At 42.4% G+C, this 16,758-nt stretch overlaps 2 protein-coding genes and 1 pseudogene across 2 annotated transcripts; 1 reads left to right on the top strand and 2 right to left on the bottom strand.

Annotated features, from left to right (window-relative positions):
* The first annotated feature begins 4,954 nt into the window (after positions 1 to 4,954).
* LOC102910197 (olfactory receptor 6Z7-like) lies at positions 4,955 to 5,896 on the top strand. Its single transcript, XM_006993575.1, has one exon. It carries the CDS (start codon positions 4,955 to 4,957, stop codon positions 5,894 to 5,896), a length of 942 nt encoding a protein of 313 aa, XP_006993637.1.
* A 3,698-nt stretch (positions 5,897 to 9,594) lies between these two features.
* Positions 9,595 to 10,816, bottom strand: LOC102910518 (actin-like protein 6A pseudogene; annotated as a pseudogene).
* Positions 10,817 to 11,967: 1,151 nt separating this feature from the next.
* LOC102910827 (olfactory receptor 6Z7) lies at positions 11,968 to 12,906 on the bottom strand. Its single transcript, XM_006993576.3, has one exon. It carries the CDS (start codon positions 12,904 to 12,906, stop codon positions 11,968 to 11,970), a length of 939 nt encoding a protein of 312 aa, XP_006993638.1.
* Positions 12,907 to 16,758: the final 3,852 nt, after the last annotated feature.

The following is a 16,758-nucleotide window of genomic DNA, read 5'->3' on the forward strand; positions in this document are numbered from 1 at the left end:
CTCAGCATGCATGTTGACATTAAAGGACAGCTTTCAAAAGTCAGTTCTTTCCTTGCATAGAGGATTCCGGAAATGGAACTCAAATCAATCTTCCCAGCCTCTAACATTTTTTGCAGTTTTGTTTTATATAAGTGATCAATACCAGTTGTATGCTTAGGCATCTTCCCTTTTGCTCAGGAGTACGCTTCTGAGATTGGCCATGGAGGATGCTAGATTCATTTACTTACAAAGTAGCACTCCATTATATAAAAAAGGCTTGATTTATGTATCATTTTTTTGGACGTTTGCAAATGGCACCCAAACGTGCTGCTATTAATGTGACTTTGCATGCAGCAGCCAGACTCTAAAATTTGTTAGATAGTGGTTACTGCTTCGTTTTCAGAGTCAACACTCACCTAGGCCCCCACCAAAGTGTGTGAAAAGCATAAGGTGAAGTTTAATGTGTCCAAGAGTTCATCTTCACGACAGCTCTCTGGCTATAAAAACTGATATTTCATTTCAGCTTCAATTTCTGTTTCCTTGTTTCCTAATAAGACGAGAAATTTTCCTAGTTTTTAGTTATTAGTTATTTTTAGTAAAAGTATACTTTTAGGACAATGATCTCAACCTGTGGATCATGACTCCTTTGGGGTGTCACATATCAGATACCCTGGACAGCAGATATTTACATTATGATTCATAACAGTAGCAAAATTACAGTTATGAAGTAGCAATGGAATAATTTTATGTTTTGGGGTCACCACAACACAAGGGACAATATTAAAGAGTCCCAGCATTAGGAAGTTTGAGAACCACTAATCTAGGACTTTATCTAATTTTTTTTTGATTGGTGAAAAATCTGCTCTCCACACCAATCAACCAATGTTTTAGAATATTCTATAGAGAAGTCCCTTGTCAGTAACATGCACTTGGGGTGTTTTCCTCCTACCTTGTGACTTTTTTCTCCCTGGTGATCAGAACTTCACTGGCCTTCCAAATTTTAAATTTTATGAGGCAGAAGTTTTATTTTTTTAAATGTCACTCTCTTATTGAAAATCGATTATTTGCTCACAAAACATATCATGATTTGGGTTCCCCCTCCCTCTGCTTTTCCCAGTTCCTCCCCACATCCTCCCTCATCTAGATCAACTCCTTTTCTGTCTCTCACTAGAAAAGAGAGATAATATTAAAATATAACAAAATAAAATATAAGGAGATAAAAATGTCACAGCGAAGGCAGACAGGACAATCTAACAGAAGGAAAAGAGCCCAAGAGAAGTCACAAGAATCAGAGACCCGCCGGGCGGTGGTGGCGCACGCCTTTAATCCCAGCACTCGGGAGGCAGAGCCAGGCGGATCTCTGTGAGTTCGAGGCCAGCCTGGGCTACCGAGTGAGTCCCAGGAAAGGAAAGGCGCAAAGCTACACAGAGAAACCCTGTCTCGAAAAACCAAAAAAAAAAAAAAAAAAAAAAAAAAGAATCAGAGACCCATTCATTCACACACTTAAGAATCCCATTGAAACACTAAACTGGAAGCGATAATACATCCGCAGAAGACTTGGTGCAGACTCATGCAGGTCCCACGCTTGCTGCCTCGGTCTCTGTGAGCCCATATGATCATTGATGAGACAGCCATTTTAAAGGCTTTTCCTTTGTTATTGTTTTATGTATTGTTATTGTTTTATGTATTGTTTTATGTCATAAAGACATGCTTCTGCACTGTTCTCTGAAATTCTCAAGATATTTTTTTGCATAAATAAATTAAAATTTGACAATTTCATACAGATATACAATGGTTTCAACAGTTTCACCCCAGATGCTCTCTCTTATCTGCCTCACACTCTGACTACCCATTTCTTCCTCCCAACTAGACCTTTCCCACTCTCCAGTCATCCTTCTTGTGCGGTTCTTGTATAGGTAGCCACAGCTGCATTGTGTTCAGGATTTCATTATCCTGCTGCAGACAGGATTTTATAGGACCCCTCCCCATCCTCCAGGCCCAACAATCTCTCGCAATCTATCTGTCTATCTGTCTGTCTATCTGTCTATCTATCTATCTATCTATCTATCTATCTATCTATCTATCTATCTATCTATCTATCATCTATCATCTATCTATCCATCCATCTTTTGTGATGGTATGTGAGACTTCTCTGGCCAGGGAAGCTTCTTCTTTGCAGTTGGTACCAGTTAATACAGAAACTTGTAACTGGCGCAAATGCTGAGGATACATGGCTGTTCAGTGCTCAACCCTGAATGGGACATCCGCATTGGATTTATAGTTTCATCTGATGAAATATAGTGCACTTGAAGTGTGTGTGTGTGTGTGTGTGTGTGTGTGTGTGTGTGTGTGTGTGTATGATATAAGCTTTTACTTTATTTTTGTTTTGGTGTGGATAACTAATTATCCAGACACAGAGTTTTCTGATCCATGTGGAGGGCTTTCCCACCAGTTCAACATACGGGTGATTTTTTTTCTTCCTTATTATTCAAGAATTAAATGTTACTGTCCTGCCCAATGAATTGTTCTTTGACTCTTAAAATAGTTCTCTCCAGGCCTGGACAATTATAGGCATCCTAGGCTCCCACTACTTCTTTAGCATCTGTCCTCTGAAATTCTTTCAGTGTGTATGTGTGTGTGTGTGTGTGTGTGTGTGTGTGTGTGTGTGTGTGTGTTCATGTAGAAGTCAAAGGGTGACAACATTTGGTGAGTTCTTAAGTCTCTTTCTAATGTAGTTTTGAAGCAGGGTCTTTCGCTGGCCTACGGGTTACAAGCTTGGCTAAGCTCTATGGCCAGTGAACTCCAGGGATCCACCCAGCTCCTCCCCAAAGCCAGCACAGGAGTCACAGTTATGCGACTACTCCAGAGTACCCACTACCTCATTTTTACATTTGACCTTTCATTTGAGTTTTTTTTAAATCTCTCTTTACCTAGAATACAATTCTCACTGTTTATTTCAGCTACCCGGTACAGACCATACACCAGATATTTGCTGCTGAATGGGCTGAAACACTGCCCTGTCCATGCTTGACACTGTTTCTCATAGTGTCAGTGGCACAGAACAGGACCTGTCACAATTCCTTTGAACAAGTTACTTACAATTCATAAACTCCAATACAGTTAAATACATACATGATTGGATCAATGCCTATGCATGATGTTTATTTAGAATATTTTGTAGACTCTAAATTAGGCTTGATATGCATAGATTCTTTCCTTTAAAAAGGCTGCTGGGGGTGGAGGAGATAGCTCAGTGGGTAAAAGGTTTTGCTAAGCTGGCATGAGGACCTGGAATTGGATATCCATCATTCACATAAACAGCCTTGTATGGCTGCAGGTGCCTGTAACCCCAGCATGGAAAGGCAGAGACAGGTGGGTCCTGAGAGTTCACTGGCCAGCCAGCCTACTGGAAACTGTGAGCTTACAGTTCACTAAGAAGCTCTGTCTTAAGGCAAAAAGGTGGAGAGGAAGATACCTGATGTTCTACTCTGGCCTCTGCATGTACACTTACAGGTGCATATGCACACCCATGTGCATGCAAAGCACACACATGCACATACACATGCATGCACAAACACATTGATACACACCTACCCATGCACATACACAGATGCACACATACATATGAACAGATAAACAGAAACACACACACACACACAACTATTGTCATTCTGGAAGGATTTCCTTTACACAAGCTTTGTGAGTCTTAGTTGCTGTATTGTTCTAATAGAGGTGAGGAGCTGGAAAGATGGCCTCAAGCATGCGAGCTCTGGTTGCTTGTGCAGCGGGCACAGGTTCCATTGTCAGCAGCTGCATGGCGACACACAACCGTCCCTCGCTCCAGTTCCAGGTGCCTTATACTGACCTCGGCGGGAACCAGGCTGCACATGATGTGTATGCATATGTGCAGGCTGAGTACTCATACACATAAAATAAATGAATCTAAATGCTCTTTCCTGTCCAAACTGTCCTTCACCTAGGTGGCCCCCACAGAGCTGGTCAACGTCATTCCTGCCTTTGCCGTCTTCTGTGGTCATGTAGTCACAGAGGAAGACTGTCATGGAAAGACTATTATAGTGGTCCTCTTTTCTACTAGTGACACATTTCCGTTAGAGATGAGCCCAGCTAGGAGAGATATACCCACAAAAGACTGTTGTAAGTCTTCTTTTATTTAAAATAGTACACACAACCTCTGAGGTCATGAAGGATTTCCAAAGAAAGAAATCTGAGCCAGAAACAATCACTTAAGGTCATCAAATGTAAGAAAATAAACATCATTCCTTATTTGATAAAACACACTCTTATCTATTGTAAAACTTAAATACCATATAAAGGGGCTGGGTTGTGGCTCAGTAGTACAGCACTTATCTAAGAAGGGCAAGGCCCAGGGTTCAATTCTCAGCAGTACAAAGAAAACAAACACCTATAGAAACTAAATATTCATAATGGCTGAGGGCTTCATGAGGATTTTTTTCATTCTGTTGAATTCTCTTTAGATTTTATTATTTTATATTATGTGTATGACTGTTTTGCTTTCATGTATGACTGTGTGCCACATGTGTGCCTGGGGCCCTCAGAGGTCAGAAGGTATTGATTGGATCATCTGGAACTGGAGCTACAGATGAATGTGAGCTGCCATGTGGGTGCTGGGAAACAAATCCAGGTCCTCTGCAAGAGCAGCCAGTCCTCTTAACTGCAGAGCCATCTCACCAGCCCCTCACCTCTGTTTTACCCATACAGTAATGTAGGATCATAAGGTTGGATGTCTTGCTTAAAATTTCAGACTCAGTAAATTCCTGTGTGTGTCAGTTTTCCATTTCTGGTTTTGCAGTTTTCCAGTTTCTCCTTATTGCTCCACCTGCCCCAGATCAACCCCTTGCCAAGTTGATTCAGCTCTGAGAAGGTTTGACCATAGATGCCTTTACACTTCAGAACAGACCAGGGTCTTTATAAACCTGTTTCTTTCTTCACTTAGATGGAGAGATCTCTGCAACTGGCCAACAGGTCCACTGACCAGGATTTTATCCTACTGGGTTTGTCTGCGAGGAAAGACATCAGGGATGGTCTGTTTGTTATCTTTCTGGTCCTCTATCTGCTGATCCTCTTAGAGAATATGCTAGTTATCTACCTCATCTGCAGCCACCATGAGTTACTCCACAAGCCCATGTACTTCTTCCTGGGCAACCTCAGCTGCCTTGAGATGTGCTATGTGTCAGTCACCATGCCCAGCCTGCTCATGAGCCTGAGGTCCAGCCCTTGCCATGTGTCCTTCACATCCTGCATGGCTCAATTGTTTTTATTCATTTCTTTCATTGGTACCAAGTGCACCCTCCTGGCCTCCATGGCCTATGACCGCTATGTGGCCATCTGCCGCCCACTGCACTACCCACTGCTCATGAGGCCCCAAGTCTGCCGGGGATTGGCTTTGTCCTCCTGGGTGGGTGGACTGTTGGTCTCTGTGATCAAGACTACATGCATTGCAAGTCTGTCCTACTGTGGCCCCAATGTCCTCAATCACTTCTTCTGTGATGTCTCTCCTCTGCTCAACCTGTCCTGCACCCACATGGCCCTCACAGAGCTGGCCGACTTCATTTCAGCCATCGTCATCTTCTGTGGGTCATTGCTAGTTGCTCTGGCCTCTTATGTGGCCATCAGCAGGGTGCTGATCCGGATGCCTTCAGCTGCTGCGAGCCACAAAGCCTTCTCCACCTGTGCCTCCCACCTCCTCGTGATGGGGATTTTCTACTCTGTGGTCATCTTTATGTATTCCAGGCCCAGACATATCAAATCCACAGACCTCAACAAGGTGCTGTCAGTCATCTACACAGTGGCCACGCCCATGTGTAGCCCAATCCTCTACTGCTTGAGGAATAGGGAGGTCCATGCAGTGCTGAAGAAAACCCTCCATCTGTGCTGAGATTCTTGAGAGAGGTGATGTCCTCCCTCTCCTGGTTTGATTAAATGCACACGAAGAAATTTCAAAGGCAGAAAGAAACATGGCAGAAGTTTCTGGGATACTGTGTAGAGACTTTGTATAATCAACATGAAAAACAGGAATATTATAGAGGCTGAGAAGATGGCTCAGTGACTAGACAATTGCTCTCAAGCCTGATGACCTGAGTCCCTGGGCCTCACATTGTAGATGGAGCAAAATGACATCCATGGATTGTCCTCTAATCTTCACAAGTGCATGGTGAATGCATATACTCCAATTCACGACAGACAAAATGAAAAATTCTTGCAATTAAAAGGGTTACTACTGCTGTGGTGAAATACCACGATCAGAGCTACTTGGGGAGGAAAGTGTTTATTAGTCTTATATTTCCTAATCACAGTTCATCATTAAAGGAAGTCAGGACAAGAACTCAAATAGAGCAGGGACTTGGAGGCAGGAACTTATCCAGAGGCCTTGGAAGGGTGCTGCCTACTGTCTTGCTCCTCGTGGCTTGCTCAGCCTGTTTTCTTATAGAATCCAGGACCATCAGCCCAGGGATGGCACTGCCTACAATGTCCTGGGCCCTCACCCATCAATCACTAATTAAGAAAATTCCCTATAGGTTTGCCTACAGCATGATCTTATGGAGGCATTTTCTCAATCAAGGTTCCTTTTTTTAGATGACTATAGCTTGTGTCAGGTTGAAATAAAATTAGCCAGCACACAAAGGAAGGAAAGAAAGAGGGAAAGAAGGAAGGAAGAAACGGAGGGAGGACAGTAAGGAGGAAGGGAAGGAAAGGAGAGAGGGATAAAGGAAGGAAGAAAGGAAGGTAGGGAGGGAGGGGAGGGAGGGAGGGAGGGAGGGTGGAAGGAAGGAAATATTCCCAAATAAAAACCAAATGAAAATAGTTGTGAACAGAAATATTGACAAAGAAACGTAACTGCTCAGTAAATACAAGGAAGGTGGGCATCCTGTCTGTTAAATACACACTTGAGAGAAGATTATCATTTATTCTTTGCATCCTAATGTACATATGCTACATATATCTGTATGTACAAATAGTGAACAAAATATATGTGCAAGAATGGTTATTGCAAATCGTGACATTTAGAATAAATATCATGTAAATAAATATTTGAAATGATTGGAAATAAAGATCCACTTGAAGGTTATTTACATTTATAGCTTACATATTGTGAAAAGATGTGTATCAGCCAAAGATTAACCTGGATCTGTGGTGACTGGACATGGGGAAGATAACCTGGTAGGTGATTGAGTTGAGAATAACAAAGTAATGCCATGACTGTGTCAACCCTACAAGACAATAATGACAACGACTGTGACGGTGGAAATTATTTGCACTAGTATCCATTTAGAAGGAGTCTGAAGGGATGTGCAGTGTAGTTGACAGCTGCTAGAATTGTTTGTTAATGAGCACGACCTTGAGAAACTCTCGTTTTCTATTTTATGTGCTTACTGTTTTTCAGTAAGTTGGTATTAGCTTTATCATCACATTAAGTTAAAAAGAGGAAATGAGCTAGATGCAGTGGCTCGGCCTTTGCTCTCAACACTCTGGAAGCCATTCTCTGTGAGTTCAAGGCCAGCCTGGTCTATACAGCAAATTCCAGCCTAGCCAGAGCCTCATGGTGAGATGTTCTCTGAAGGAAAAGGAAAGAGGAAATAAAAATAAAAGAATGACCTTTTGTGGAATGACTTGCTCATCATACTGGGAGATTTTGGAAATCTTTATTTTAAACAGTAGTTTATGTTAACAGTCACTCAAGAGAAATGAGTGTTCTCTAACTATATTCATGAGAATATTAGTTGGAGATAACTGAGGAAAAAATGAAATAAACTTTTTATCCTCATTGGCTCTTAAGTTGACTTAAAATTCGCCAATTCTCAGTGGTCATTTTTGCTATAGACAGTATGATTCAGGTTCTCATGCTTGCAGGGCGAGTACCATATCAACTGAACCATCTCCCCAGCCCCATAACTGACATTTTTTTTCACAGAACGTGAATAACTATTTGAATGACATAGTATTCCACTATGACACAATAGTCCATTGTGTGAGTATTCTGTACACAGTTGAGCTTCCTGTTGTTTCTTAGTGTACTGAGACAGAACTTCGTGTAGTCCAGGCTAGCCTCAAACTCACTATGTAGTTAAGGATGACCTTGAACTCCTGATCCTCCTGCCTCCACCTCTGAATTTAATGTTTTGAAAAAGATGTTTTCAATAATAGCATAGAATCTTACAATTTTTCTTCATAGCTGAGTGGCTGCCTGCATTCTTTTTGATTTTCTGGATAAAAGTTGCTTACATTGACATCATCATAGAATCCATAGATTTTCTAATTTTTCATGCATATAATCAAATGTTCCTCAGAAGATATTCTGACAATTTGGTTAAAATCTTTAATTGCTACTAAAATTTGTTTTGAAAATGTTTTCATTCACCTTTCAAGTTTGAGTCTGTATATCCTCAAAATGTCCTCTGCCAACACTGGCTGATATCCATGGGTATCTCTTTATATTTTTAAAAAATAGTAACCGAGTGAATATTATTTGTTGTTTCAAGTAAATCATTTCCCCCTGAGTTCTTCCAAAGCAAAAACTCCATTTAAAATACTACTTTAGGGGCTAGAGTAATGTCTCAGCAGTTAAAAGCATGTACTACTCTTGCAGAGGACCTAATTTCAAGTTCCAGCTACCCATCAGGTGGCTCACAACCACCCATAACTCCAGCTCTAGAGATCCAGCACCCTCTTCTCGGCCTTGCAGGCATGCACACACATGCATCACACACATACATACAAGAAAATCTTAAATAGACCTATTAAAACATACAAAACCACCACCAACAAAAACCTGTTCACCATAACAGATAGAAAGGATGTTCGAGCTGGGGATAGTGAGGAGAGCTGGAAAATGCCGTCCTCTGGATGGGACAAGGCCATTGCTCTCATGAGCACCCAGAAGCTGTGGTTAGCAGCACAAGATACATCCAGTCAGTATTACAGTATGGATGTGGGTGGGACTCGCGAGGCTCCTCTCCTAGCCATGCAGCTATTGGCAACTGGTGCCTGTTATAGAAAAGTAAGCCATTTTTCTTTAGGGGTGTGGATGCTGGCAGGTTGCTAATGCTCATTTAGGCGGCCGTAGTCAGGCTCAGAGGATTAAGGAGGAGCACATAAAGGTGGAAGGACACAAGGAATTTGAGGGGGTGGGATTGGTCAATAGGATCAAGATACACTGTATACATGAATGCCATTGTCAAAGAATAAATAGAAGTCTTTTTAAATTTTTAAAGTGATATTTACACTGACTGCCCCTCCCAGTACTCACATGGTGGCTCATAACTGTCTGTAACTCCAGTTCCAGGGGATTTAAGGCTGCCTTTCTGGCCTCTGTGGGCACCAGTCACACACATGGAGTACAGAAATACATGCAAGAAAATACCCATAAACAAATAATAAGTTATATCTTTATATATATATATATATATATATATATATGATGGGTAGTGATTTTATTTAGTTTTATAAGCCTAAGATAAAAAGCATAGGCAATAACTTTTACTAGTCAATAAAAAGTAACTCCACCAACCCACAGGAGAGCTGGAAAGTACTCATTGAAAGCAAAATATTTAGAAAAAAATAGACATTCATACAAAATTATAAAATGCCTGTAATAAGAATAAGTGCATTTCAAGGAAAGCACAAACTCATTTTAATTTATAGCCAGTTAAAGCCTTAAAAAATTTAAGTGGACATTGAACTATGCAAACATGTATAAACATTCTACAAAAGATGGTCATCTTTTCCTGAGTGTACTAAAGCTACAGACGTGAGGTGACGGGCAGGCAGGGTGGGAGCCTTCAAGGGCATTTTCTTTCTACACACTGCTTCCCTCCTTCTTCATATTCTTGTTTGGAAATCCACATCTGTTGAAAGGTACCCAGAGACACTAGGATGGAGCCTCCAATCCATGAGCTGAACCTCCGTTCCACCGTCGTGTTATTTGCGATCAGTTTCAACCGCATGCTTGGGGGAGTTTTCTGAGAAAGCTCTCTATTTAATCTGTCAGTGAAACTCTGTATTAGAGTGTTTCCTCCTGCTACGATCACACTGCCATAGAGACCCGGTCTGATGTCAATGTCACACATTCCAACACTTGTAGTGACCACATGACTGACTCCCAGCATTGTGTTCCTAGAAAACCCCTTTACACTGGAAGGGTCAAATAATCCTTCGGGAATTTTTAGCCGCTCTGCACCAAAATCACAGTTGTAACCGTTGGGGAATTCGTAGTGGACGGTTGGCATCTGTGCGGCTACCGGTTCATCGTAGGTGGAGTCTGACACCTGAAGAACTGAAGCCTGAAAATCCTGGATGACGCAATTGCACATGTAATTTGCCAAGACCTTGTAACCTGGGGCAGTTTCTCTTTTCTTTTCCAGTTTGCTGGAGAGCCTTCCCGAACAGCCTCTTTTGATGCAATCATATACGGAGGAATGAGTTCTATATTCATTTACTGGAAGAGTTCTCTGCACTGCATGGTTATGAAGTCTCCAGCAAGAGGGGATTTCACAATGCTTTGCTGAAGGACGTAACCATCATGGACAGGAATTGCAATGGTGTGGGTGGCCCCACTGTCCAGGATCAGCCCAGTAGAATGACCATTAGCAAATGCCGTCAAAACCGCAGTTTTGCAAAGGAAGAAGGCAGGGATGCTATAGAGCTCGAACATCAGCTCCGTCAGCTTCTCTCTCTTGGCCCTGGTGTTCCACGGTGCTTCCGACATGAGAACAGGGTGCAGGCTGGCTTCAGACTTGACATGCATCTTGTAAGTATGATCCAAAATGGCCTGGAAACTATCCCAGTCTTCAACCATTCCATTCTTTTTTTTTTTTTTTTTTTTTTTTTTTTTTTTTTTTTTGGGTTTTTCGAGACAGGGTTTCTCTGTGTAGCTTTGCGCCTTTCCTGGGACTCACTTGGTAGCCCAGGCTAGCCTTGAACTCACAGAGATCCGCCTGCCTCTGCCTCCCGAGTGCTGGGATTAAAGGCGTGCGCCACCACCGCCCGGCCTCAACCATTCCATTCTTGAGTGGTGAGATGGCCTCCATGTTCTCCCTGGGAACTCGGAGGGCGTTGGTGTCTATGTAATAGGTGGGGCCGCCCTGTTTGCATTTGTCACCGTCTATCTATCTCCATCATGGTGCTGCCATCGTCTCTCTCCAACACCACACCAATGGCCGTGGGGAAATCAACCTTGGGGCAGTCCTCACCAGCATAGCCAGCCCTCACTGTATATGATCCAATGTCGAAAACAAGGGCGCCAACTTCATCTCCGCCGTACTCGCCGCCGCTCATGGCTGCTGTCGGGCGGGGACTGGTTGAAGACTATTGGGGGGAGATAGCAGCGGCCGCAACTCCACCTCTCGAGAACGCTGGCCCCGCAAGCCTGCAACTTCCAACTCCGCCCCCTCTGGCAACAAAGCAGCGAAGTTATATCTTTTTACAATATAAAAATGTTCATAGTTGCATTAGACAAAAGATTTCCCCAAAGTAGAATCAACCCACATGTCTGTTAACTGATAAATGAGCGCATAGAAGAGGGAGCATCAATACAATATAATATCATTTGGGTACAAACAGAAATAAAGTACTAATTAATGAAGGGATGTGTACAGCCTTCAAAATAGTCAGCCACAATAGCCACATATAACATAAACCCCTTACTATAAAAGATCTAGAACTGATGAATTTACAGAAACTAAATATAGGCTGTTAGTTATTGGAGTGTGGAGTAGTGAGTGGTGGGCATTAGGAATGATTTCTAATATGGCTAGGTTTATCTTCAGGGAAAATAAAATGTTCTGGGTTTGACATGATGATGATTATGTAATTGGAAGCAATCTAAGAAGAAAACACTACATTGTATGTGTTTAAAGGAGAAATTCATGGTATCTGAATTGTATTTTAATAAAAAAAATAGATATTGGTAATTTAAGATCCCTCCCACATGACTCAGTCATCTGGTCAACCTCAGGACCAGTGCATGGTTTTGTAGAAAGCTACTTGGACCTCCTTGTTCCTCAGACAGTAGATGACTGGGTTGCACATGGGGGTGACCACTGTGTAGATGACAGACAGCATCTTGTTGAGATCCATGGCTTCTAATCGTTTAGGACGGGCATAGATGAAGATAGTGGCTGAGTAGAAAATGCCTACTACTACCAGGTGGGAGGCACAGGTGGAGAAGGCCTTGGAGCGGGCAGTGGTAGAAGGCATGGCCAGAACTGTCCTACCAATGGCCACATAGGAGGCCATAGTCACGAGGAAGCAGCCCCAGAGGATGACAATAGCTGAGATGAAGTCTACCAGTTCTGTGAGGGCCACATGGGTACATGACAGGTTGAGTAATGGGGAAACATCACAGAAGAAATGGTTGAGGACATTGGGGCCACAGTAGGACAGGGTGGCAATGCATGTGGTCTTGACCATAGAGACCAGTAGCCCACCCAGCCATGAAGTCACAGCCAAGCCCAGACAGACCTGGGGCCTCATGAGTAGTGGGTAGTGTAATGGGCGGCAGATGGCCACATAGCGGTCATAAGCCATAGAAGCCAGAAGGATACACTCTGTGCCTACAAGGACAATGAAGAAGAAGAGTTGGGTCATACAGGCTATGAAGGAAATATGATAGATTCCATTCCAGAGACCTATGAGCAAGCTGGGCATGGTGACTGACACATAGCACATCTCAAGGCAGCTGAGGTTGCCCAGGAAGAAGTACATGGGCTTGTGGAGCTCGCTGTGACTACAGATGAGGTAGATGATGAGTGTGTTCTCCATGAGTGTCAGCAGGTAGAGAGTCAGGAAGACAGCAAATAGAGCATCTCTTATGTCCAACCTAGTGGACAATCCCAGCAAGATGAACTGCTGAACCCTGGTCATGTTGGCCAACTTCAGGGACCTCTCCATCTGTAGACAGACAAAGAAAATGGTTAACATTGCATCCCTGATGATACACAGTGATTAAAAAATCTGGGAAGACATTTAGAGTGCTTGGAGTTCCCCTTTATAGAGAAAGACACAGCAAATTTATGGGGCATTGTGCAAGCTTGGTATCTCACTCTTACTGAATCTGTGACTTCATACAGAGCACTCGAGTTGCGAGAAACATGCTTGTTATTCCTGAGTATATATTAAAACCAAGTGAATCAGTGGGTGGTAAAAAATATTACGGGCCTTGCCAAGTGTGGTGGTTGTTTAATCCAAGCCCTTGGGAGACAGGGGCAAGAAGTTTTCTGTGAGTTAGAGGCTTGCCTGGTCTATGCAGTGAGTCCCAGGTCTGCCAGTGCTTCATAATGTCACTGTGTCTAAAAAAAATTATGAGCCTGGAAGATGGCTCAGTGGATCAAATGACACCAACCAAGCATGAGAATATGAATTTGAATCTGCAGAAACCCCATAAAGTCAGATATTGTGACCTCTGTCTGTAGTTCCAGAACTCCTCTAGTTAGCTGAGGGCCAGAAAGAATCCCCAGAAGCCCTAGGGCCAGAGAGCCTGTCTCATACACTGATGATTTAAACACTGTTTTGACAATGCGGACTGACACTCCAGGTTGTCTTCTGACCTCCATACCCATGCTTGCATATGGGGCTGCACACACACACACACACACACACACACACACACACACACACACACACACACACACACACAAAAAAAAAAAAAAAAAACACCACACATTACAAAGATGTATGTCAGTTTTGGGGAAAAAAAGTGTAGTCTTTTTAGCTGTGTTTTCTTTTCTTTCAGTCCCTGACACACACATTAGGTACTCTATAAAGCCCAGAGTGGAATAATAGTCTCTCTCTTTCCTTCTCATTCTTCTTTCTCCTCCTCCTCACCCCTCCTCCTCACCTCTCCTCCTCACCCCTCCCCCTAACCCCTCCTCCTCATCTATCCTCTTCTGCTGCTGCTTCTGCTTTTTCTGAACCTCCTTTGTTCTCCCTCCCAATTTTCCCCCTTCTCTTCCTTCTTATATCTCCCTTCTCCTTTTGTTTTTGATTTTTTTCAAGATAGGGGTTCTCTGTGTAGCTTAGGAGCCTGTCCTGGATCTCACTCTGTAGACCAGGATGGCCTCGAACTCACAGAGATCCGCCTGGCTCTGCCTCCTGAGTGCTGGGATTAAAGGCATGTGCCACCACTGCTCAGCCCTTCTTCTTTTTGATTCTTCCCAGAACACTGTAAAAAATGCCATCCTTATTCTTGTTTTACAAGAAAGACGCTGTAGAATAAAATGTTAAAATGGGGCCTGAGAGATCACTCAGTGGGTAACGCTGCTTGCTACCACGTCCAACAACCTGAGTTTGATCCCTGGCGCTCACCTGGTGGAAAGAGAGAACAGATTCCTGCAAGCTGTCTGTTGATTTCCATACACATATCATGACACAAGCACACATGTGGCACACACACACACACACACACACACACACACACACACACACACACACACACTTTTCATTAAAGATTAAAACCCAATTAAAATGGCTTGCTCTAAATCATATGACTAATAAGGGAAGTGGGATCAAATCTCTGGATAACTGGAGTCCCTGTCCAGCCACTCTCTCTAAGTTATTTTTCTGGTTAGCATCATTCTAAATGGTAGCGACACAAGCGTCAAATGATTAAACTCCATAGTACTACTAATAATCATATCCTAAGCCAGTGGATCTCAGCTTTACTAATGATACAGTTCCTCATGCTGTGGTGACCCCCAATCCTAACATTATTTCATTGCTACTTCATAACTGTGATTTTGCTACTGTCATGAATTATAATATAAATATCTGATATGGGACTCCAAAGAGAATGCAACCCACAGGTTGAGAACCACCGTCCAGAGCTCCTCCTTGGGTCAAAGTCTTGGTTTCCACTGCAAAGAATTTTAACCCTTCAAAGCATCACAGACCTTTGTGAAGATGCTTTTACCATTGCAACATCACAATGGAGGTCAGGATTGGGAAATTACTTACTCAAGACAGAGGGGAGTGAGTAAGTAGAGCTGGTTTACACACGGGGCTCTCCCAAAATCAAAGTCCTCTGTCCTGACATCTTAAGTGTCAGGCAGCGAGTGAATGAATACAGAAGATATGGTGTTTATACACACTAGGGTTTTAATCAGTCATAAAGGAAAATGAAATAATGATTGCAGACAAAAATGGTTGGAATTGGAGGTCATGTTAAGTGAAGTAAGTTTTGGATATTCTCTCTGATATATTAAATTTAGGAATAAAATATAAAGAAGGATACAGTAGGAGAGAAATAGGGAGAAGAATCAATTAAGAGCAAATTTTGTTTTAAAAATTCCATAAAGAAGTTGAATACTAAAGAGGCATGAGGAAACCAACAGAAGGCAACTGTTTCACAGGTCTGATAGGTGACCATTTGTGTATTCCCCGTGCTCTAGCAGATGACTCCACACCCATGCACACTCAAATGGCACTAATTGGACTTTAGGAGAACATGATGTTGGGAGCATGGTGTTTTGGGTGGGTTACAGAGAGTGGGTAAGGGTGGATATGATCAAGACATTATATTCATGCATTAAATTAAAAAATAAAAAGAACAAAATCAGAAAGAAGTTTTAATGGAGGCACTCTGTATAGGTAGATACGTATCTTTAAAGCTCAAGATTAAACATAAAATAAAAAAGTAAAAGGAACATTGTGGATATGGGACAGGAAAATAAGGTATGGGGGGGGGAAGGTGGTAGTACAGGTGGGAATATTATCAAAGTACATTATATGCACACATGGAAATAAGATGCCCAACCCAGTGCTTTATATAGTAATTTTTAATAAAAGTTAATCAAATTTTAAATTTCTATATTTCCGCCATTCCATAATATATCTTAAAAATTAGGTTTGATCAAATTTCCACTTTATGGGTTTAAAATTGATTTGGAAAAGCTCATAAGAACTCAATAATTATTTTGCCAAATTTTCATAAGCAAGATGATACTCTTTCTAAGAACCTTCATGGTAGAAGTGTGTGTGTGTGTGTGTGTGTGTGTGTGTGTGTGTGTGTGTGTGTGTGTGTAGGGCTTGCACTTACTAGTCTGATTCTCTACCACTAAGCAATATCTTCAGATCTTAAAGACCACAAGAGAAGTTCACACTAGTCTTATTGCCAGGGGTGTATGCCTAGTCTTTGTCTTCAACAGGACCCCCCTCCCACCATATCTGAACAGCATGGGACTGATTATATCTGTGTTGCTAAACACAAGCGTCCCATTAGCTTGGGTTTTTTTTTTTTAATCTGGGTGGTAGGTCTTTCCACAAGCTTACACAAGAGCTCTCAAGAGTTAGGTTCTGACTCTCTGTAGATGGAGTTCTATTTGCTACTGCAAAAGGAATCTTCATCATCCAGGCTCCGGACTGATGCCAAAACTCTGAAGAGTCTGGCAGTGACTGATACGCTCCCCTCCCCCATTTCGCTTTTCCCTATTTTTCGGTTCTACTTTGAGCGTCATTCTGTTCCCCTTTGTACCGACCCCACACATTGCTCAACTCTTCTGTAAATCTTTTCCTTGGTAACTCTTCCTTTCTAACAGGTTGAAATACAGCACAGCACTCCATAACAATCATACAAATATCTACCAGTCACCCAAAGTGTCTCACCACATCAGGAGAAACAGAAGACATACCCAGTTCCATAATTTACGAACTACTCAGCAGCATGTACCCTAGATTCAAAAGGGTGTGATGGATAGCCTGATTCTGTCTGCTCTCCAAAGGGATATAAGCCATGATGATTTCCCAAAT

The sequence above is a fragment of the Peromyscus maniculatus genome, chromosome 1, assembly GCF_049852395.1.
Source record: "Peromyscus maniculatus bairdii isolate BWxNUB_F1_BW_parent chromosome 1, HU_Pman_BW_mat_3.1, whole genome shotgun sequence".
NCBI classification, from domain to species: domain Eukaryota; kingdom Metazoa; phylum Chordata; class Mammalia; order Rodentia; family Cricetidae; genus Peromyscus; species Peromyscus maniculatus.